This window comes from Drosophila pseudoobscura, chromosome 3, assembly GCF_009870125.1.
Source record: "Drosophila pseudoobscura strain MV-25-SWS-2005 chromosome 3, UCI_Dpse_MV25, whole genome shotgun sequence".
NCBI classification, from domain to species: Eukaryota; Metazoa; Arthropoda; class Insecta; order Diptera; family Drosophilidae; genus Drosophila; species Drosophila pseudoobscura.
In genome coordinates, this window is record NC_046680.1 from 7,165,041 (window position 1) to 7,183,236 (window position 18,196).

General features: G+C 45.3%; 6 protein-coding genes and 3 long non-coding RNA genes across 13 annotated transcripts; 5 read left to right on the forward strand and 4 right to left on the reverse strand.

Annotated features, from left to right (window-relative positions):
- Positions 1–193: 193 nt before the first annotated feature.
- On the forward strand, positions 194–1,279 carry LOC117183690 (odorant receptor 98a-like). The gene is made up of 3 exons (XM_033378466.1): positions 194–673; positions 735–1,092; positions 1,154–1,279. Exons 1-3 carry the CDS (start codon positions 195–197, stop codon positions 1,226–1,228), a joined length of 912 nt encoding a protein of 303 aa, XP_033234357.1. The 5' UTR covers position 194; the 3' UTR covers positions 1,229–1,279.
- A 271-nt stretch (positions 1,280–1,550) lies between these two features.
- On the reverse strand, positions 1,551–2,317 carry LOC117183691 (uncharacterized). Of its 2 annotated transcripts, none has more exons than XR_004468831.1 (3): positions 2,226–2,317; positions 1,719–2,028; positions 1,551–1,665 (listed from the first exon to the last, which is right to left on the reverse strand). It is a non-coding gene; the product is annotated as an uncharacterized lncRNA (long non-coding RNA). The 2 variants fall into 2 exon arrangements; XR_004468832.1 differs by having other exon boundaries at positions 1,719–2,007; positions 2,226–2,240.
- A 664-nt stretch (positions 2,318–2,981) lies between these two features.
- LOC6898223 (odorant receptor 98a-like) lies at positions 2,982–4,060 on the forward strand. Its single transcript, XM_033378465.1, has 3 exons — positions 2,982–3,454; positions 3,516–3,873; positions 3,935–4,060. Exons 1-3 carry the CDS (start codon positions 2,985–2,987, stop codon positions 4,007–4,009), a joined length of 903 nt encoding a protein of 300 aa, XP_033234356.1. The 5' UTR covers positions 2,982–2,984; the 3' UTR covers positions 4,010–4,060.
- A 1,394-nt stretch (positions 4,061–5,454) lies between these two features.
- LOC117183698 (uncharacterized) lies at positions 5,455–6,240 on the reverse strand. Of its 2 annotated transcripts, none has more exons than XR_004468835.1 (3): positions 6,130–6,240; positions 5,623–5,932; positions 5,455–5,569 (listed from the first exon to the last, which is right to left on the reverse strand). It is a non-coding gene; the product is annotated as an uncharacterized lncRNA (long non-coding RNA). The 2 variants fall into 2 exon arrangements; XR_004468836.1 differs by having other exon boundaries at positions 5,623–5,911; positions 6,130–6,144.
- A 645-nt stretch (positions 6,241–6,885) lies between these two features.
- On the forward strand, positions 6,886–7,964 carry LOC117183697 (odorant receptor 98a-like). Its single transcript, XM_033378533.1, has 3 exons — positions 6,886–7,358; positions 7,420–7,777; positions 7,839–7,964. Exons 1-3 carry the CDS (start codon positions 6,889–6,891, stop codon positions 7,911–7,913), a joined length of 903 nt encoding a protein of 300 aa, XP_033234424.1. The 5' UTR covers positions 6,886–6,888; the 3' UTR covers positions 7,914–7,964.
- Positions 7,965–9,334: 1,370 nt separating this feature from the next.
- Positions 9,335–11,468, reverse strand: LOC26532080 (uncharacterized). Of its 2 annotated transcripts, none has more exons than XR_004468913.1 (3): positions 11,359–11,468; positions 9,503–9,812; positions 9,335–9,449 (listed from the first exon to the last, which is right to left on the reverse strand). It is a non-coding gene; the product is annotated as an uncharacterized lncRNA (long non-coding RNA). The 2 variants fall into 2 exon arrangements; XR_004468914.1 differs by having other exon boundaries at positions 9,503–9,791; positions 11,359–11,373.
- A 150-nt stretch (positions 11,469–11,618) lies between these two features.
- Positions 11,619–14,353, forward strand: Vps51 (vacuolar protein sorting 51). Its single transcript, XM_001360378.3, has 6 exons — positions 11,619–11,834; positions 11,886–12,637; positions 12,697–13,333; positions 13,388–13,912; positions 13,964–14,076; positions 14,130–14,353. Exons 1-6 carry the CDS (start codon positions 11,754–11,756, stop codon positions 14,236–14,238), a joined length of 2,217 nt encoding a protein of 738 aa, XP_001360415.2. The 5' UTR covers positions 11,619–11,753; the 3' UTR covers positions 14,239–14,353.
- Positions 14,267–16,619, reverse strand: LOC4803751 (transcription factor grauzone). Its single transcript, XM_001360379.4, has 4 exons — positions 16,392–16,619; positions 15,416–16,326; positions 15,139–15,333; positions 14,267–15,076 (listed from the first exon to the last, which is right to left on the reverse strand). The coding sequence occupies exons 1-4, from the start codon at positions 16,506–16,508 to the stop codon at positions 14,371–14,373; spliced, it is 1,929 nt and encodes a 642-aa protein (XP_001360416.2). The 5' UTR covers positions 16,509–16,619; the 3' UTR covers positions 14,267–14,370.
- A 116-nt stretch (positions 16,620–16,735) lies between these two features.
- Positions 16,736–18,079, forward strand: LOC6898224 (caspase-1-like). Of its 2 annotated transcripts, none has more exons than XM_002138254.3 (3): positions 16,736–16,948; positions 17,047–17,567; positions 17,631–18,079. In XM_002138254.3, exons 1-3 carry the CDS (start codon positions 16,869–16,871, stop codon positions 17,879–17,881), a joined length of 852 nt encoding a protein of 283 aa, XP_002138290.3. In that variant the 5' UTR covers positions 16,736–16,868; the 3' UTR covers positions 17,882–18,079. The 2 variants fall into 2 exon arrangements, with proteins under 2 accessions (XP_002138290.3, XP_015039324.2); XM_015183838.2 differs by having other exon boundaries at positions 17,050–17,567.
- The last annotated feature ends 117 nt before the right edge of the window (positions 18,080–18,196 follow it).

Consider the following 18,196-nt stretch of genomic DNA (forward strand, 5'->3'; position numbering starts at 1 on the left):
AAGGCTAGACGAGCCACTTCCGTGGAATCTTATGTCCTCGCCAGAGGCGTTCAAGTACCTTGAGTACGCCATGATCTTAATGGGATGGACACCGCCACAAGAAGGATGGAAACCCTTCAGAATAATACTGACGATTGTCATTAGTTTTTGGTGGATTCTCTACGTTCCAATCGGAGTCTTCATCACTTTTGAAGATGATTATCATGAGACTCAATATGTGGCGCTACCACAAGATCAAGGAGCTCCTTGGCCGCATGGACAAGCGTTGCATCAACATCACGGAGCGCCTGGAGGTGCACCGCTGGGTGGCACGATGCAACATTGTCTATCCCATCTACCAGTTTATGTACACCGCCTATACGCTATCGACTTTTTTCACGGCAATCTTTTCGGGAGTGCTGCCATTTCACCTCTACAATCCATTCATTGATTGGCGCGAGAGCACAATGAATCTTTGGATAGCTTCAGTGCTGGAATTAATACCCATGAACGGCATAGTTAGTCAAACATATATGATGGATGTGTTTCCCCTTCTGTACGGTCTGATTCTACGGTGCCACGTAAAGCTCCTCAGGCAGAGAATCGAGAACCTTTGCTCGGACCCTCGTAAGAGTGATGATGAAAACAATGAGGATCTTATGTTTTGTATCAAGGATCACAAACTTATTCTTGAGTATAAATTTAAGGTAAATCAATTGAATTCTTAAGTGATTGCCCTCTGAATTCCCCAATAGATACGTCTCTGTAATGCGTCCTGTGATCGAAACTATCATCTTTGTGCAATTCCTGCTTATCGGTCTGCTCCTGGGGATAACCATGCTCAATCTTTTCTTCTTTGCCGACTTCTGGGCAAAGTTGGCTATAGCGGCGTATATAAATGGCCTGATTATTCAGACATTTCCCTTCTGCTTCACATGTGACCTCTTGAAGGATGACTGTGAGTCCTTGGCCTTCGCCATATTTCACTCCCACTGGAAGAGCTCAAGTCGTAGATATAAATCTTCGTTGATTTACTTCCTGCACAATGCCCAGATGCCGATCTCTTTCACCGCCGGATCTATATTCCCCATAGGCTTGAACACCAACATCACCGTAAGGAAATGAGATACTTAACAATTCTTCGACTCTGATTGACTCAAAATTTCCTTTACAGGTTGCCAAGCTGGCCTTTTCGGTGGTTACATTTGTGCAGCAGCTGAATATAGCTGACAAACTAAGGAAGGAATAGGGTTACAAAAACGAAATACGAATATTTATCAAATATATCAAATATCAATACAATATATCAATCAAATATCTGAAACAATATGTTGTTGGTACCCCAAAAAGGCATAGGGCGCGACTCTCCTCATACCCAATATTCAGTCAGTATATATTGTTATGATTTATTTAACCCTTAAGCAATATGACTGCCGTGGCTATATCGACTCGGAAATTGATGTTAATCAATAATTTGTATACCTTATGGCTTCCATCTGGTTGGTGCATCTACACAAACCTAATAAGCCCCTATATTCTGTGAGTACCGGGCATAAAAAAAAAAAACTTCATAAGTGCCACGTTTCAACTTTATTCAAGACAGACACAGGAGAAGACATAGAGATTGGGCTGTTCACGGTTATTAGCCCTGATTGGGATCCAATATGCACAGCATTGTCACGGGATCTGTTACACAATCTGAAAGTTAGTTCTTTTATTAAAATTATTCTCCGACGTACACTTGGATTACCCGCCTCCAGCTACAGCGCCAGTCCAGACAGCCAGCATCAGTGCCAGAACGGTCAGGAGAGAAATTTTCATGTTGTACATGTTGTCGTCGCCGAGATTCCACAACAAATGATCTGTTCTTAGCAGTATAATGAAAACAAAATATTTCCAACGGTGATCGAGGGCAATAATATTTGAATCGAGTGCGCTAGTCCAGATCTCCCCAGTCCCCTTAAATCACTCGCACGCTCTCTTCGTTACAGTTCGTTTTCCAGAAGAAAATTCATTAGCAATTGGGACCTATGTATGTATATTTCAGTGCTGTTGTGTGCGTAGACAGCAAGAAAAATTGAAAAGAATGGTTATGGTATTGGTGCCGATCGCTGTTACACGAAGTGTATTTGAGCGGCAGCGCAAAAGCACCGTCTTTTCCTGTGCCCCTTTATCTTTTCCCCTATTTATTGATAGGGCCGTGTCGACCCCCGTTCTAAATAGAATTATGAAATTATTCTACTTACATGCTGATATTTGCCAAAACATCCACGTTTATTCAACGACGAGAAACCACTTAGTTTCGAACCCGTCATCACATGAAAGACTAATTAAACACAATAACTCCATGGTAGATAGAGCTAACAGCCAGCTCCCAATAATATTATTTTCTTATTATCTTCGAATAATGTAGAATATTAAGTCAGGAAAATGGGAATTTCGATTTAGAAAACGCGTTGCAAGTATTTATTGAATCAAGAATTCAGTAAGCAAAAGACACAAAGTTGCAAAACCACTGGTCTCCAATTATTATTATGCGTGAAATGCGTGGGAAGAGTTACACATTTGTCAGGGAAATGCATTGAGCTTCAAGGGTGGCAGGAAAGGCGATATATGTAGCCCAGTGTTCAAGGAGGTGGTATAAATACAGACATTTTGCCATGTCTACTCCCAGTCAAAGGCTAGACGTATACAATCACCATCGAAACGCAATGCTGATTAACTTGTTGAAAGAGCCACTTCCGTGGAATCTTATGTCCTCGCCAGAGGCGTTCAAGTACCTTGAGTACGCCATGATCTTAATGGGATGGACACCGCCACAAGAAGGATGGAAACCCTTCAGAATAATACTGACGATTGTCATTAGTTTTTGGTGGATTCTCTACGTTCCAATCGGAGTCTTCATCACTTTTTTCGTGGAGTTGAAAACCTTATCTCCAAGTGAAGCGCTGTCAGTGCTGCAGGTCGGAAACAACGCAGGGGGGTTTCCTTTGAAGATGATTATCATGAGACTCAATATGTGGCGCTACCACAAGATCAAGGAGCTCCTTGGCCGCATGGACAAGCGTTGCATCAACATCACGGAGCGCCTGGAGGTGCACCGCTGGGTGGCACGATGCAACATTGTCTATCCCATCTACCAGTTTATGTACACCGCCTATACGCTATCGACTTTTTTCACGGCAATCTTTTCGGGAGTGCTGCCATTTCACCTCTACAATCCATTCATTGATTGGCGCGAGAGCACAATGAATCTTTGGATAGCTTCAGTGCTGGAATTAATACCCATGAACGGCATAGTTAGTCAAACATATATGATGGATGTGTTTCCCCTTCTGTACGGTCTGATTCTACGGTGCCACGTAAAGCTCCTCAGGCAGAGAATCGAGAACCTTTGCTCGGACCCTCGTAAGAGTGATGATGAAAACAATGAGGATCTTATGTTTTGTATCAAGGATCACAAACTTATTCTTGAGTATAAATTTAAGGTAAATCAATTGAATTCTTAAGTGATTGCCCTCTGAATTCCCCAATAGATACGTCTCTGTAATGCGTCCTGTGATCGAAACTATCATCTTTGTGCAATTCCTGCTTATCGGTCTGCTCCTGGGGATAACCATGCTCAATCTTTTCTTCTTTGCCGACTTCTGGGCAAAGTTGGCTATAGCGGCGTATATAAATGGCCTGATTATTCAGACATTTCCCTTCTGCTTCACATGTGACCTCTTGAAGGATGACTGTGAGTCCTTGGCCTTCGCCATATTTCACTCCCACTGGAAGAGCTCAAGTCGTAGATATAAATCTTCGTTGATTTACTTCCTGCACAATGCCCAGATGCCGATCTCTTTCACCGCCGGATCTATATTCCCCATAGGCTTGAACACCAACATCACCGTAAGGAAATGAGATACTTAACAATTCTTCGACTCTGATTGACTCAAAATTTCCTTTACAGGTTGCCAAGCTGGCCTTTTCGGTGGTTACATTTGTGCAGCAGCTGAATATAGCTGACAAACTAAGGAAGGAATAGGGTTACAAAAACGAAATACGAATATTTATCAAATATATCAAATATCAATACAATATATCAATCAAATATCTGAAACAATATGTTGTTGGTACCCCAAAAAGGCATAGGGCGCGACTCTCCTCATACCCAATATTCAGTCAGTATATATTGTTATGATTTATTTAACCCTTAAGCAATATGACTGCCGTGGCTATATCGACTCGGAAATTGATGTTAATCAATAATTTGTATACCTTATGGCTTCCATCTGGTTGGTGCATCTACACAAACCTAATAAGCCCCTATATTCTGTGAGTACCGGGCATAAAAAAAAACGAGGGGGAACGTTGTGAGTTGCTGCGGACACCGCAACTCTACAGTTATACCCGATACTAAGTCAGTATGGCTCTCCTCCGGCAGACGCCGCTAATATTAAACGACACGACAAAGAGTGCGTGCGAGAGAGACAGAAAATCAGTCTGAGCGTGACGTAACGCGCTGCGTAGCCACTGCAAATTGATTTGTTTCCTTTCGCTATAAAAATGATCTGATCTGATCCAGATTCAGCAATCTGATAGATATGGTCGGTATCTATGATTCTGCGTTTTTAGTTTTCTCAAATCTGCAATATTGTGGATGCAACAGATTTTCGTCCTTTGTGGGGGCGGAAGGGGGTGTGGCGAAATTTTGAGATATACGTTTTATAGTGAGATCTAACAGAAGTGCGGATACCAAATTTGGTTACTCTAGCTTTAATAGTCTCTGAGATTTGTGAATATCCCAAGATTTGCATCCTTTGCGGGGGCGGAAGGGGGTGTGGCGAAATTTTGAAACAAACTCGTCTCGGTCCGATATATTAGGAGTGTGGATACCAAATTTGGTTGCTCTAGCTTTTATAGTCTCTGAGATCTAGGCGCTAATGTTTTACTCTAAGCAAAGCTGCCTATGCTACGTGTGTGTTAGAGAGAGACAGGGCGAGAAAAAATGAAATTGTTTTCTTGATGCTGGCTATATTAGTAATACGATCCAATTCAGATTCTGCAGTCTAAAAGATATGGTCATTCTCTACGATTCTGCGTTTTTGGTTTTCTTGTATCTTTAAAATTGTGGATGCCACAGATTTTCGCCCTTTGTGGGGGCGGAGGTGGGCGGGGCAAAGTTTTGAAATATTTTTGTAGCAGTGACATATCACAGAAGTCTGGATCCAAAACATCGTTGCTCTAGCTCTTATAGTCTTTGAGCATTAGGCGCTGAAGGGGACGGACAGACGGACAGACGGACAGACGGACAGACGGACGGACGGACAGACAGACAGGGCTCAATCGACTCGGCTATTGATGCTGATCAAGAATATATATACTTTATAGGGTCGGAAACGATTCCTTCTGGACGTTACACACATCCACTTTTACCACAAATCTAATATACCCCAATACTCATTTTGAGTATCGGGTATAAAAACTTCATAAGTGCCACGTTTCAACTTTATTCAAGACAGACACAGGAGAAGACATAGAGATTGGGCTGTTCACGGTTATTAGCCCTGATTGGGATCCAATATGCACAGCATTGTCACGGGATCTGTTACACAATCTGAAAGTTAGTTCTTTTATTAAAATTATTCTCCGACGTACACTTGGATTACCCGCCTCCAGCTACAGCGCCAGTCCAGACAGCCAGCATCAGTGCCAGAACGGTCAGGAGAGAAATTTTCATGTTGTACATGTTGTCGTCGCCGAGATTCCACAACAAATGATCTGTTCTTATCAGTATAATGAAAACAAAATATTTCCAGCGGTGATCGAGGGCAATAATATTTGAGTCGAGTGCGCTAGTCCAGATCTCCCCAGTCCCCTTAAATCACTCGCACGCTCTCTTAGTTACAGTTCGTTTTCCAGAAGAAAATTCATTAGCAATTGGGACCTATGTATGTATATTTCAGTGCTGTTGTGTGCGTAGACAGCAAGAAAAATTGAAAAGAATGGTTATGGTATTGGTGCCGATCGCTGTTACACGAAGTGTATTTGAGCGGCAGCGCAAAAGCACCGTCTTTTCCTGTGCCCCTTTATCTTTTCCCCTATTTATTGATAGGGCCGTGTCGACCCCCGTTCTAAATAGAATTATGAAATTATTCTACTTACATGCTGATATTTGCCAAAACATCCACGTTTATTCAACGACGAGAAACCACTTAGTTTCGAACCCGTCATCACATGAAAGACTAATTAAACACAATAACTCCATGGTAGATAGAGCTAACAGCCAGCTCCCAATAATATTATTTTCTTATTATCTTCGAATAATGTAGAATATTAAGTCAGGAAAATGGGAATTTCGATTTAGAAAACGCGTTGCAAGTATTTATTGAATCAAGAATTCAGTAAGCAAAAGACACAAAGTTGCAAAACCACTGGTCTCCAATTATTATTATGCGTGAAATGCGTGGGAAGAGTTACACATTTGTCAGGGAAATGCATTGAGCTTCAAGGGTGGCAGGAAAGGCGATATATGTAGCCCAGTGTTCAAGGAGGTGGTATAAATACAGACATTTTGCCATGTCTACTCCCAGTCAAAGGCTAGACGTATACAATCACCATCGAAACGCAATGCTGATTAACTTGTTGAAAGAGCCACTTCCGTGGAATCTTATGTCCTCGCCAGAGGCGTTCAAGTACCTTGAGTACGCCATGATCTTAATGGGATGGACACCGCCACAAGAAGGATGGAAACCCTTCAGAATAATACTGACGATTGTCATTAGTTTTTGGTGGATTCTCTACGTTCCAATCGGAGTCTTCATCACTTTTTTCGTGGAGTTGAAAACCTTATCTCCAAGTGAAGCGCTGTCAGTGCTGCAGGTCGGAAACAACGCAGGGGGGTTTCCTTTGAAGATGATTATCATGAGACTCAATATGTGGCGCTACCACAAGATCAAGGAGCTCCTTGGCCGCATGGACAAGCGTTGCATCAACATCACGGAGCGCCTGGAGGTGCACCGCTGGGTGGCACGATGCAACATTGTCTATCCCATCTACCAGTTTATGTACACCGCCTATACGCTATCGACTTTTTTCACGGCAATCTTTTCGGGAGTGCTGCCATTTCACCTCTACAATCCATTCATTGATTGGCGCGAGAGCACAATGAATCTTTGGATAGCTTCAGTGCTGGAATTAATACCCATGAACGGCATAGTTAGTCAAACATATATGATGGATGTGTTTCCCCTTCTGTACGGTCTGATTCTACGGTGCCACGTAAAGCTCCTCAGGCAGAGAATCGAGAACCTTTGCTCGGACCCTCGTAAGAGTGATGATGAAAACAATGAGGATCTTATGTTTTGTATCAAGGATCACAAACTTATTCTTGAGTATAAATTTAAGGTAAATCAATTGAATTCTTAAGTGATTGCCCTCTGAATTCCCCAATAGATACGTCTCTGTAATGCGTCCTGTGATCGAAACTATCATCTTTGTGCAATTCCTGCTTATCGGTCTGCTCCTGGGGATAACCATGCTCAATCTTTTCTTCTTTGCCGACTTCTGGGCAAAGTTGGCTATAGCGGCGTATATAAATGGCCTGATTATTCAGACATTTCCCTTCTGCTTCACATGTGACCTCTTGAAGGATGACTGTGAGTCCTTGGCCTTCGCCATATTTCACTCCCACTGGAAGAGCTCAAGTCGTAGATATAAATCTTCGTTGATTTACTTCCTGCACAATGCCCAGATGCCGATCTCTTTCACCGCCGGATCTATATTCCCCATAGGCTTGAACACCAACATCACCGTAAGGAAATGAGATACTTAACAATTCTTCGACTCTGATTGACTCAAAATTTCCTTTACAGGTTGCCAAGCTGGCCTTTTCGGTGGTTACATTTGTGCAGCAGCTGAATATAGCTGACAAACTAAGGAAGGAATAGGGTTACAAAAACGAAATACGAATATTTATCAAATATATCAAATATCAATACAATATATCAATCAAATATCTGAAACAATATGTTGTTGGTACCCCAAAAAGGCATAGGGCGCGACTCTCCTCATACCCAATATTCAGTCAGTATATATTGTTATGATTTATTTAACCCTTAAGCAATATGACTGCCGTGGCTCGGAAATTGATGTTAATCAATAATTTGTATACCTTATGGCTTCCATCTGGTTGGTGCATCTACACAAACCTAATAAGCCCCTATATTCTGTGAGTACCGGGCATAAAAAAAAACGAGGGGGAACGTTGTGAGTTGCTGCGGACACCGCAACTCTACAGTTATACCCGATACTAAGTCAGTATGGCTCTCCTCCGGCAGACGCCGCTAATATTAAACGACACGACAAAGAGTGCGTGCGAGAGAGACAGAAAATCAGTCTGAGCGTGACGTAACGCGCTGCGTAGCCACTGCAAATTGATTTGTTTCCTTTCGCTATAAAAATGATCAGATCTGATCAGCAATCTGATAGATATGGTCGGTATCTATGATTCTGCGTTTTTAGTTTTCTCAAATCTGCAATATTGTGGATGCAACAGATTTTCGTCCTTTGTGGGGGCGGAAGGGGGTGTGGCGAAATTTTGAGATATACGTTTTATAGTGAGATCTAACAGAAGTGCGGATACCAAATTTGGTTACTCTAGCTTTAATAGTCTCTGAGATTTGTGAATATCCCAAGATTTGCATCCTTTGCGGGGGCGGAAGGGGGTGTGGCGAAATTTTGAAACAAACTCGTCTCGGTCCGATATATTAGGAGTGTGGATACCAAATTTGGTTGCTCTAGCTTTTATAGTCTCTGAGATCTAGGCGCTAATGTTTTACTCTAAGCAAAGCTGCCTATGCTACGTGTGTGTTAGAGAGAGACAGGGCGAGAAAAAATGAAATTGTTTTCTTGATGCTGGCTATATTAGTAATACGATCCAATTCAGATTCTGCAGTCTAAAAGATATGGTCATTCTCTACGATTCTGCGTTTTTGGTTTTCTTGTATCTTTAAAATTGTGGATGCCACAGATTTTCGCCCTTTGTGGGGGCGGAGGTGGGCGGGGCAAAGTTTTGAAATATTTTTGTAGCAGTGACATATCACAGAAGTCTGGATCCAAAACATCGTTGCTCTAGCTCTTATAGTCTTTGAGCATTAGGCGCTGAAGGGGACGGACAGACGGACAGACGGACAGACGGACGGACGGACAGACAGACAGGGCTCAATCGACTCGGCTATTGATGCTGATCAAGAATATATATACTTTATAGGGTCGGAAACGATTCCTTCTGGACGTTACACACATCCACTTTTACCACAAATCTAATATACCCCAATACTCATTTTGAGTATCGGGTATAAAAACTTCATAAGTGCCACGTTTCAACTTTATTCAAGACAGACACAGGAGAAGACATAGAGATTGGGCTGTTCACGGTTATTAGCCCTGATTGGGATCCAATATGCACAGCATTGTCACGGGATCTGTTACACAATCTGAAAGTTAGTTCTTTTATTAAAATTATTCTCCGACGTACACTTGGATTACCCGCCTCCAGCTACAGCGCCAGTCCAGACAGCCAGCATCAGTGCCAGAACGGTCAGGAGAGAAATTTTCATGTTGTACATGTTGTCGTCGCCGAGATTCCACAACAAATGATCTGTTCTTATCAGTATAATGAAAACAAAATATTTCCAGCGGTGATCGAGGGCAATAATATTTGAGTCGAGTGCGCTAGTCCAGATCTCCCCAGTCCCCTTAAATCACTCGCACGCTCTCTTCGTTACAGTTCGTTTTCCAGAAGAAAATTCATTAGCAATTGGGACCTATGTATGTATATTTCAGTGCTGTTGTGTGCGTAGACAGCAAGAAAAATTGAAAAGAATGGTTATGGTATTGGTGCCGATCGCTGTTACACGAAGTGTATTTGAGCGGCAGCGCAAAAGCACCGTCTTTTCCTGTGCCCCTTTATCTTTTCCCCTATTTGTTGCATGCGAAGATATCGATAGGCGAGACCCTAGAAGCGCTGAGAGGAAGGTATTTTTTTGAACAGAGTGGCAGGGCCAAAATTTAAGGGGAAAGGTTAGCGAAGAGTGGCCACCTGGTCCTGGAGAGTTAGAGTTCCGCGCGCTCTCCGGAGCCGTTGTGAGAGGATTTCCGATCTCAGCCCATAACGGAGTCCCGAAGCCAACTCACCCACACCCAAAAGAAAAGAGAGCCGCCAGCAGCCCGAATCAGGCCATGCCCTTGAACCTAGTTCAAGGGCGATAGAAGAGAGAGCCATGGGGATCGGCAGCCGGGAGCATTAAACAGAACATCCAAGAGGGGGTTCAGAAAGAAAAATTCCCGCAACGGAGGAGCATGCGCGCCGGGCACAGTGACTTAGCGATTTTTTTGTGTTCTGAAAGAAAAAGTGAGTGGGATGAGGATGGAGTAGTGGCCATCACCCTGCAAAAAAATGAATAAAAGATAAATAAATGTGATTCCAGGGGATCCAGATCAGGGAAAGACCAGGAACCAGGACCAGGAAGCATAAGAGTGAGTCCGCTCCAAAGGGGGAGTAAAGAAACCCCTAATTTATTTTTTTTTGTTGGCCGTAGGGAATAGGTCACAGCTCCGCCACCCTGGCTTGTTTTTCCTGCTGGTCTCGAAGGATCAGACCTGGCCACGTAGTGCGGGACCCTCGCCCACTTAGGGAGAAGAAAAAAAGCACATCAACTTATTTACTCCCATTAATTATTTTTGTTAGACGTCTCTAGTTATAAGTATATGTAATTTAAGTCCGTCCATATTTATTATATATATGTAACCTATTTATTTATATTTATTATATTATTTATTCCTATTAATCTAATTATTTATTAACCGCCAGTAGTACTAAGATGAGGGGGGGATGAATAGGCAGGCCTAGTTTAGAAATGATATCGTGTGAAAATAGGAAATGAAGTGAAGATTATAACGAAGAAATGAATTGTTAAGCGTTTCGTATGGGGGGAAGAGGAGCCACAGCAACGAGAGGGTAAGGCTTTTGCCAATGGCAGGGAGATCCGGAACGTGTGATTCAGATCTCAGGTAGGGTGGGTGCGTCGGGGGGGTAAAACATCGACACCTCGTCCTGGTCCAAGTCTGTGTTGAGGGAAGACTGTAATGTTGTTTGTCGAGTAGAGTCCGTTTTTTTCAGTTTTTTTTTGTCGGTTATTTTTGTTGTTTCATTTTGTTCGAGATGTCCAATCAGTTGGTTGTTGTGCGACCTGAGGGCTTGGGAAGTATCCAGCCCTGGGATGACTGGCTAGCCGGCCTTGCCCCAAAGAAAAACAAAGGTTCGTAACATATTTATTGATAGGGCCGTGTCGACCCCCGTTCTAAATAGAATTATGAAATTATTCTACTTACATGCTGATATTTGCCAAAACATCCACGTTTATTCAACGACGAGAAACCACTTAGTTTCGAACCCGTCATCACATGAAAGACTAATTAAACACAATAACTCCATGGTAGATAGAGCTAAGAACCAGCTCCCAATAATATTTATGCAGCGTAAACATATTTACAACCTTTTGTCTTAGTACACAACGCAATTGAAACAAACGGCAGTCACGCGCCGATCGGCCGATAAAACCGATAAAGTCGATTTCGATACGTGCAATCAGCTGATATGAAAAATGAAGCGCTAACCAACACTGGACTTGCGTTATTCCACTTTTCTGCGGACGACAACAAAAAAAACGAACTTTGATAAACAAAATTAGTTTATGAGCAAAGCAAACTAAATTACACTCTACACAATGAGTGAGAGCAACGCCAGTCCATTTGACATGGACAGCTCCAGCTTCGATGCAGAAAAGTATCTGGAGAGGCTTCTGAAGGTGAGCCATCTGGTTAGCGGATTGGGTCAACCCTACATTACTATATTTTAGGACTGTTCCCTGAGACAAATCATGGACACAGAGGCGGCTGTTGTGAAGGACACCCAGACCCTGCACTCGGACATGCAGACGCTGGTGTATGAGAACTACAACAAGTTCATCTCAGCCACTGACACGATACGGAAAATGAAGGATGACTTCAAGCAGATGGAGTCGGACGTGAACCTTCTGATGACAAAGATGCAGTCAATCACCACGTTCAGCGAACAGATCACGGGCACGCTGCAGGGCACACGCTCCCAGCTGTGCCGTCTCTCCGAGAAGCACTCTCTGCTGAAGCGTCTTCAGTTCCTGTCCACACTGCCAGGCAAGCTCAAGGGCCTGATCGAGGAGCAGAACTACGCCCAGGCGGTGCAGGACTACCTCCACGCCCAGAAGGTGTTTGCCCAATACGGCAGACAGCCCTCCTTTGATGGTATTCAAAAGGACTGCGATGCCATCATGGCTGACCTGAAAGAGACGCTGCGCCAGGACTTTCAGCGGGCCGGTAACACGGCCCAGTCGTTGACGGAGATCGGGGAGCTGCTCCTGCAACTGGACGAGAAAACCTCGGACCTGGCCAGCGAGATGCTCACCTGTGCCGGCAAGCGTCTACACGAACTGATAGTTATGCTGCAGGACCAAACGGAGCGGGATATGCTGGAGTTCGTGGACATGGGTATCGACGGCTTCCTTAACGACCTGGCCCTGGTGGTGACGTCCTACTTTGATATGTTTGTGGCTAAGCACTACGAGCAAGAGCGGTAAATCAAGGCCATAAATTCCAACTTCTCCGAACCTAATCATTTGTGATCCCTTGCAGCGACGACTTCCAGGAAAATTCTTTGCTCGAGTTGAATATCTTCCTCAACCAAAACATCGACAAGTATCTGACACTAGTTCAGGATCGCGTCGAGTCGGATATTGGCTATGGCGACACCCAGGTCATGCTTCGGGCCTTGGACCGCCTACATCGACGTCTCCAGGCCATGCGCAACATCTGCAGAGGACTGGAGGTACAGCGCAATACGGTGGACATCATAATTGGTGCCGCCCACCAGCTGTGTGACGCCCACGCCAAGAACCTGAAGGATCACTTCGCGGATAGCCTAAGCGCTGTGCGTCTTTCTCTGGTGTCGGCAAAGAGTGATGCGGCCACTGGCCTGAACCTGTCGGATCTCATCAGCAACCTGTACGTGGCCATGGTGGAGAAGATCAAGGGTGTGCTCCAAGACTTGCTTATCTTTCTGCGCACCGATTGGTCCTTCAACATCAAGGCCGAGCACAAGGGCGCCCTGTGTGTGGAGGGCATTCGAGAAAACCTTCTCATTGGATTCCTGCGCCACATCTCCAAGGTGATGTGCGGCTTCGGTGATGCTTCCAGCTCCAGTCCGCCGAATCTACTCCTAGTACTGTCCAAAACCTGCCTAGAACTGGAGCTGCAAGGCGTCCACATACTGGTAAGCATCCCTCCATCGATGCCCTAGATTTCTAATCGCCTCTCCTCTTTACAGATTGCACTGGTAGATGACCTCTACGAAATCGACTCGGAGAATAGTGCTACGCTCACCCACGAGACTGAAATCTGTGCGGAGATGCGGGAGACGGCCCATGCCCTACTTGACGCGTACGTTCGCCTCCAAGGGGCAAATATCTCCCAGATGCTACGCAAGAGCGTCGAAACCCGTGACTGGCTCAACTGCCTCGAACCGCGTTCCGTGCGGGCGGTTATGAAGCGAGTGGTGGAGGAGCTAGGTAGCATCGAGACGGTGGTGGCCAGTCTGTACGAGGGGACGGGGAACCCAACAGGCTTTCGCACCACGGCCAGCAGCGACTCCAGCCGCAAGACCTACTTCAGCAACTTCACGGCCTCGAAGCCGCAGTATCGCTCTAATTGGTCCAACTACACGCCCTCGCAGCTCGAGTCCAGCTATGTGTCCAACATACACCGCCTGTTCTCGGAGCGAGTAGACATCTTCACATCGGTGGAATTCACCAAGGCTTCCATTGTGATGGGCATCATTAAGATTGGCCTTAAAGTGAGTGCTCCAATCGGGCTTTGCGGCTTTTAATCAATGAATCCCTTGCAGACGCTGCTGGAATGCGTACGACTGAGGACCTTCAGCAAGTATGGACTGCAGCAGATCCAAGTGGATGCCCACTACCTGCAGATGAACCTCTGGCGCTTTGTCAGCGATGAGAAGTAAGTCCGTCCTGACTCACAGATTAGAGCCTTCATATATCTCCTCCCCACAGCCTGGTCAACTTTTTGCTGGACGAACTTCTGGGCTCGGCCGTCCAACGCTGCCTGGAATCGGTGCTGATGGAGCCCAATGCTGTGGAAATCATTTGCGAGCGCGGTTAGTACCAGTATTAGCCAATTATCAAGAACATTCAATTTCAAATCTCCGTCTATTTTGTTACTCGCTGCTAGCTTAAGGATCTTACAAATAAACTTATACAGAATTCCAACAGACAAACAGATCGGATCGATCTTTCACTCTGCCGCTTGCGGACTAAGGCACAGGGTGAACTCAATGCCCTCGGCCTTGAGCTCCTCCTCGGTGGCGGTGAGCAGAATGTTTTGTGTTTCGCTCTCGCCCTCGTCGCCTTCCGTAGAGATTGTGATAATCTGGGTCTCAGGATCAGGCCCAGGCCCATCGACGGCGGTGGCCATTCGGCTCTCGGTGCGGGCCTTGCGCGCCTCCTCGAACTCCTTGGGATGAGCCTTTTTGCGATGGGTGTGCTTGTTGGCATTCGAGTTGAATGTCTTGGGGCAGTGGGGACACTTGTAGAGCACCTCCCCCGTATGCATGGCCATGTGCTCCTTGAGGGTAATCGCTTTCTTGAAGGCCTTGTTGCACACACTGCACTCATGCTTACGATCCGCCAAATGCACATAACGCTGGTGACTCAGCATGGCGCTCCGATTGGGTGACACCTTGCCACACACCTTGCATGTGCGCACTTCTTCCGAGGATCCTTTGTGCCGACGCACATGCTTCTTCAGGCTATGCCTGTTCTTGTGCCACGATCCACAGATGTCACACTGTACCTTCGGCTCTGAGACACCGGAGTGTTCTAGTTGATGGCGCTTAAAGGCCGCTCTTCCGCGTATCACCTGAGCGCAGATGTCGCACATTGTGCCATAGTTACTGTGGACCATTTTCACGTGAGTACTGAGCAGAGAGTTATTGGGAAACCTGTAAACAAGGTAGAAATCCAATTAGATCAGGGATAACCGAGTGCTTGACTAACAACTAACCGTCTGTCGCAGATTCCACACGGTATAGTGCGTTCCTTGTGGATGATTCGATGCTGTTCCAGCAAATACTGCTTTGTGTAGCGCTTGGGACACTGCTCGCACATGAAGACCTTCACATCGTCCGGCTGGTGCTTCAGCAGCTCGTGATTGCGCAGGCACTGCTTGTCCGCAAAAGTCTTGTCGCACTCCGTGCACCTATAATCACATGATTTGTTAATAAGGATCCTCTTTTGGGTGTGAAAAATTTCAAATTGCTGGCCTCCACTTTACCACTCACTTGAACTTCTCGGGATCTGTGTGTCGGTCAATGTGGTCCGTCAGAGCGGAGCGCTTGTAGAACTTCTTGTGGCAGCAGATGGCATACCCCTTGCGGTGGTGCACCTGCAGCATGTGCTTGCAGAGCAACAGGAAGGTCGCGTGGCCCTGGTGGCAGATGTCGCAGGTCAGACGCATGTGGCCAGCGATCTTCTGGTCGATATCCAGCATGGACTTTTTATAGTCCACGTAACGTTTGGCTTTCATTGAATGTTGCTCGGACTTGCGACTTCGCATTCGTCGCTTGGCGACGGTAGCTGAAGTGTTCACCGGTTTGGATTCGCTGTCTGTGACTTCTAGAGATTCCGCATCTGCTGCCAAGGATTCTAGATCTGCTCCTAAGAGCTCCATATTTGCTGCCTGATGCGATTTTATTCTGGCTGTCGAGCGCGTTTCCCGACGTTCTTCTACAGCAATGAGTGGCACATTCTTGAAATCCACTTCCTCTTGCTTCTCCATTGCCTGCTGGTCATCAGTATCCTGCGGACACAGTACCTGGCTAAGGAACTGCTCATTGCTGAAGGAGGCATCGCTATCGCAGTCCTGATGACCCACGTCCAATTCCTGCTGGAAAAGCAGCTCCTCCGCCCCATCAGACAACGGAAGCGGCTTCTCCGGCTCATCAAGTAAATGGCTTAGCTCTTCCTTCCCATCAGGCAACTGGGGCGCCTCCTCTGCCTCATCAGGAAGCTGATTTGGCTCCTCCTCAATCTCTGGCTGTACGCTGTTAGACTTTTCCCCCACATTGAGGGAGAAGCGTTCGGTGAGCAGCCGGTGCGCCTTCTCCACGGCCACAAAGAACTCATGGAATTGGCTCACTTGGTTCCAGCAACCCACGCAAAGCACCGTCGATATGGGATCATCGTTTTTTGGCTGCAAATTTTGACAAATAATGCAATTAAACTTTACACTCGAACTCTGCACAGAATAAAATGCACCTCAAACCAAAAGTATTTGCCCAGCACTGTAGCCACATTCAATGTAACGCCAATGCTCTCGAAGATCTGGATGGTGTCCGTGTCGCTAACGCTGTTTAGGCACAATCGGCAAATCATCCTTTCAGCTTATGCAGCTTAATTAATTCAAAAAAACTCCAATAATTTATTTGTTTGTTGAATTTTTTGTAGAGATGTGAAAAAGGCTGCAAAATCATCGATGACACTATCGAGGCCTTCGATATTTCCATTTTGATTTAACATCGATTACAAAAATCGCCAAAACAATCGACAAAATAGAAAGTCCTCGGTTGATTTTCCATCTCTATGGCTGCACAAAGAGAAGGCGCAAAATGTTAAAGCAAAGGTGCAGCAGGCGACGACGCAGTGAACAGAACGCAAGAAGTGTTGCAGGCAACAAGAAGATCACAAAAACAAGTAACTGCAGTTTCTTCACCTTGAGAAGATATCAGAAGCAAAATGACGAACGAGTTCATAAACAGGAGCTTTATTACTGGTGATTCAACGGACGTAGCTGGTGGTGTAACGGTTGGATCGGGGTAGGGTACATTGTCGCATTAATTTCTTATTCTTCACAATGATTCGATCGAACCTTATCGCTAATATGACAGTCTATTGACACTATGGATTTTTGCAGTAGCTTTGCCAGGGAGTACAATATGAATCATAAGAATCGGGGATTGGCCCTAATATTCAATCATGAGTTTTTCAAGATACCCAGGCTGAAGACTCGCTTGGGCACCAACGTGGACGCGGAGGAGCTAAGCAAGACTTTCAAGAAATTAGGTTTCGATGTCACGGTGCACAAGGACTGCAAGTGGCAGAAGATTCGCGAAAATGTGGAGAAGGCAGCCGCGCTGGACCACACCGACAATGACTGCCTGGCCATTGCCATCTTGTCACACGGCGAGCATGGCTGCATTTATGCCAACGACATTCAGTACAAGCTGGACATAATCCTCCACTATTTCACTGACAAGATGTGCCCCACGCTAGCGGGCAAGCCGAAGCTCTTTTTCATACAAGCCTGCCAAGGTTATCTCGTGGACGGGGGCATGATGTTGAATAAGTGCCGGACTGAAACTGATGGGGACTCGTCTATGAGCTACACAATACCCGTCCATGCAGACTTCCTCATCTCCTACTCGACGATTCCAGGTATGGATGAATATCTAATCGTAACGTTATTACGATATTTACTTACTGAACATGCGATTGCAGGCTACACTTCCTGGCGTAATGTAGGCAAGGGCTCGTGGTACATCCAGTCACTTATCGAAGAGCTGAACAGCAATGGCAAGACGAACGACCTGCTCACAATGCTCACTTTTGTCAGTCAGCGCGTGGCCATCGACTTTGAGTCGAACATGCCGGACAACCCAATAGCGGATCGTCAGAAGCAGATACCGTGCTTCACCTCCATGCTGACGCGAATGCTGCACTTCGGCTACAAACCAAACAGAACGGAATAAGCCCTCGCGCACAACATAGCTGAATGAGAAGTCGATGAAAGCGTTGAAGCATAACTTACAAATTTTTACAAATTGGCATTTATATTTTAATTAAATTTGATCTGAAATGATCTAAAATTATAACCATTTTAAAGAGATATTAATGCACAGAATTTATCAGCAAGTCGCATCAATAAATTGCCTTAACTTTTGCCAAAATCTGAGTTTGAAATCTGATCGCCGTTTCCCATCCCACGCCTTGGCTTTTTGAAAACAATCTCGAAAGCGATTTACGATTGTTTTCCAGCTGGAATTTCTGGAAGCCATCAGAAAAAT

Bases quoted from the DNA above. Each gene is read 5' to 3' on its own strand.
- LOC117183690 (XM_033378466.1), top strand. From the start codon at position 195: ATGATTATCATGAGACTCAATATGTGGCGCTACCACAAGATCAAGGAG. The intron at 674-734 runs GTATAAATTTAA...ATTCCCCAATAG, and splicing joins GATCACAAACTTATTCTTGA to ATACGTCTCTGTAATGCGTC. The intron at 1,093-1,153 runs GTAAGGAAATGA...TTTCCTTTACAG, and splicing joins GCTTGAACACCAACATCACC to GTTGCCAAGCTGGCCTTTTC.
- LOC6898223 (XM_033378465.1), top strand. From the start codon at position 2,985: ATGAGACTCAATATGTGGCGCTACCACAAGATCAAGGAGCTCCTTGGC. The intron at 3,455-3,515 runs GTATAAATTTAA...ATTCCCCAATAG, and splicing joins GATCACAAACTTATTCTTGA to ATACGTCTCTGTAATGCGTC. The intron at 3,874-3,934 runs GTAAGGAAATGA...TTTCCTTTACAG, and splicing joins GCTTGAACACCAACATCACC to GTTGCCAAGCTGGCCTTTTC.
- LOC117183697 (XM_033378533.1), top strand. From the start codon at position 6,889: ATGAGACTCAATATGTGGCGCTACCACAAGATCAAGGAGCTCCTTGGC. The intron at 7,359-7,419 runs GTATAAATTTAA...ATTCCCCAATAG, and splicing joins GATCACAAACTTATTCTTGA to ATACGTCTCTGTAATGCGTC. The intron at 7,778-7,838 runs GTAAGGAAATGA...TTTCCTTTACAG, and splicing joins GCTTGAACACCAACATCACC to GTTGCCAAGCTGGCCTTTTC.
- Vps51 (XM_001360378.3), top strand. From the start codon at position 11,754: ATGAGTGAGAGCAACGCCAGTCCATTTGACATGGACAGCTCCAGCTTC. The intron at 12,638-12,696 runs GTAAATCAAGGC...GATCCCTTGCAG, and splicing joins AAGCACTACGAGCAAGAGCG to CGACGACTTCCAGGAAAATT. The intron at 13,913-13,963 runs GTGAGTGCTCCA...AATCCCTTGCAG, and splicing joins TCATTAAGATTGGCCTTAAA to ACGCTGCTGGAATGCGTACG.
- LOC4803751 (XM_001360379.4), bottom strand. From the start codon at position 16,508: ATGATTTGCCGATTGTGCCTAAACAGCGTTAGCGACACGGACACCATC. The intron at 16,327-16,391 runs GTGCATTTTATT...CAAAATTTGCAG, and splicing joins GCAAATACTTTTGGTTTGAG to CCAAAAAACGATGATCCCAT. The intron at 15,334-15,415 runs GTGAGTGGTAAA...ATGTGATTATAG, and splicing joins ACAGATCCCGAGAAGTTCAA to GTGCACGGAGTGCGACAAGA.
- LOC6898224 (XM_002138254.3), top strand. From the start codon at position 16,869: ATGACGAACGAGTTCATAAACAGGAGCTTTATTACTGGTGATTCAACG. The intron at 16,949-17,046 runs GTAGGGTACATT...GGATTTTTGCAG, and splicing joins GGTGTAACGGTTGGATCGGG to TAGCTTTGCCAGGGAGTACA. The intron at 17,568-17,630 runs GTATGGATGAAT...ATGCGATTGCAG, and splicing joins CTCCTACTCGACGATTCCAG to GCTACACTTCCTGGCGTAAT.